Here is a 2,484-nt window from a genome sequence, read left to right as displayed (position 1 = left end):
TTAAAGGACATCAATTCCCATTCTGTTGATTGTTTACAGCGTCCAAACGCAATAGACGTTTGGCAACTATTAGGGATTGCTGAATGTGTGGAAACTCATTGCCGAAAAGAAAAAGTTCTGGAATGTTGCATGGTGATAAACGAGCCACTCGACAAATTAATCTGAATTTAATTTTCATGGTATTGATTTAAGGATTCGCTGCTTTTCTTTGTTGTAAGGTGTGGATACTAAACAAGTTAGATAGTTGAGTGACAGTGAATGACAAGAGTGGCAAATTAAAATGAAACTATTATTAATGATAATGATTCGAAGGTTTGACGCCTCACTGTGTTATAAGGGGACAAATTGAAATTAAAATTTGCTGTCACCTATCAGTGTACCTTGTACAATGCATTTTATTAATTCATAGTACTTTTAGCCGAATGTTCCTCCGTAGACTCGTTGACATCCAAACCGCGCCCATCACAACCCATCGCCGTGCTCGAGACAGTATGTAATATATGCATCTTCACAACTCATTTTTAGCAACCAGGATATGAAATTAAATTCCTCCTTGAGTTGGTGGGAAAACTATCTTCCGGGTGATTCCAATGGTTTGACTTCCGTTTTGCCGAGCCATCTGTGCAAAATTATGCAATATTTTTCATTTCACTGCATGTCCAACAGCCAGGACCTATCTAATCTGTCACAATTCGCGTGCCAGATAATGCCTTTGGAGCTGACGCGGACTTCTGACTCGAGCATGGCCTTGGGTGAATGAATCCACAGCAGGGGCTTTCATTTAATTCGCTTCGGTCCCGGCTCAGGTGGACTGGAATAATGAAGCTCGCATTTGAAAATAACACCGCCAATAACCCATTTACGGATATTTTAAAATTTACATTCGAATTAACGACTGTTTGCTTCCTAGATAACCACACTATCCCTTGCAAGACTTCAAGGCTTATCGGAGCAACCCGTTCTCACTAGTTTAAACACACGAGGGTTGGACTCGGACTAAGGCAGCAAAACAATCCAAGTGAGAAACCGCAATTTATTCTATTTGTCGTAGCTCTAATAGTGCAGTAGTTACGTAAATACAAAAGGAAAATTGGAAGCTAGGTAGACAAGCCAATCTTACGGAGTAGTCATAATACCAGCAATAACAGTTGTGGGATTGCCGCTCGGCAATGGAGGCAACCGTAACTCCAACAACAAGGGAACAAGAAAATCTCCAAAATGAGCGCCACTTATGATTCGCAATTTGTAATAACCAAATGAGAAGATATGGTAGTTAATGAATGGAGACATTTAACACCAAAAAAATTTTGCAAATCTCCCCCTTTTCTAGAACATACTTCACATCGGCATAGGAAGAAATCCCCAGTCATGTCTTCCGTTTCTAGATGAGCAAAAGTAGGAGCATTATCATTATGCATACCTGGCCGGAAATTAGGGAATGATTTTATTTTTTAATTAGAAAAAAGGGTGTTGCAGTCTCACGTCCCTCCCCTCTCACCGCTCTATATCCTTTCACTCCTACCACCACCGCTGCCACCCTCCTCACAAAACTAACAGTACACTTTTTGTCCGCTACAAAAAGATACGTGAGGATAAAAGGATTGTCGTCAAAAAAAATACAGGAATTTGATTAATGAGCTGTATTTCCGTCCAGATCTGACTTCCGTCTGCTTCTGCAAGTGTGTTAATGTGTGCGTTTGGCTTTTTTGCTTTGTGGTTAGTTGCCTCGAAAAAGGAAGCTTCAGTACACTCACCTACTTGTCTTACTAACATTGTATTTGCAGTCCTTTTCACTCTACGACGGGTTCAATTTGTGGGAATTATGATCAAGCTCAAAATGTTTTGATGATGCCTGGATTGAAGGTGGTGAAATTTCATGTCACTGCCTTTGGGGCCGAATAGAGGGTCAGTGGAAAGGTCGCATCACATGTGAAACATGGCCTTCTTTGTTCACCACAACCGTCCTTCTTATTGGAAAGGAACTGTGCGGCTCGAACGAGACATCTATGATGCATACCCATAATAGCGTAGGTATTAATGGCTTTCTCAATTAAATTTTCCCTACGGAACGCATTGAGGATTATTTTTGAGGTCCTACTAAGTACCAGATGATGATCTACAGTTGCCTAAATCTAGATGGTAAGTGCTCTTGCAGAATTTTTGGGTCAAAAGCCAGACCAAATGATAGAATATGCGATATAAAATGTATTTCCGGAGTCACATCCTGTCTACATTCATTCTTTGCAATTTTTTGCCATTTTAGTGCTGTCTAACTGCATAAATTATTGTTTTATAATCACTGTGTCAAGCAGTTCCTTAAGGGTAATTTTATTCTTTTATTATTGGCGATGTCGTTAGGCAGGAGTTGAAGGATTAAATCGTCATTAAAGCTAACACAACTTCTACCAAGATTTTATCGTGGGTTCCCTGTTGTGCAACCGGCCGCAGCACCCAAACGAAAAAGTACGAATTGATGTCCTTTGA

At 40.3% G+C, this 2,484-nt stretch overlaps 1 protein-coding gene across 1 annotated transcript; it reads left to right on the top strand. All coding sequences in view use genetic code 11, as the record gives it.

Annotated features, from left to right (window-relative positions):
- Positions 1-655: 655 nt before the first annotated feature.
- EGR_06012 (hypothetical protein) lies at positions 656-1,554 on the top strand (the record flags this gene model as incomplete). The annotated part of the gene is made up of 2 exons (XM_024495261.1): positions 656-752; positions 1,460-1,554. The coding sequence occupies 2 exons, from the start codon at positions 656-658 to the stop codon at positions 1,552-1,554; spliced, it is 192 nt and encodes a 63-aa protein (XP_024350345.1).
- Positions 1,555-2,484: the final 930 nt, after the last annotated feature.

This window comes from Echinococcus granulosus (genome assembly GCF_000524195.1).
Source record: "Echinococcus granulosus chromosome Unknown EG_S00049, whole genome shotgun sequence".
Lineage (NCBI taxonomy): Eukaryota > Metazoa > Platyhelminthes > Cestoda > Cyclophyllidea > Taeniidae > Echinococcus > Echinococcus granulosus.
Note: the sequence above shows the minus strand (reverse complement) of the source record. Positions and strands in the feature narration are given on the sequence as shown.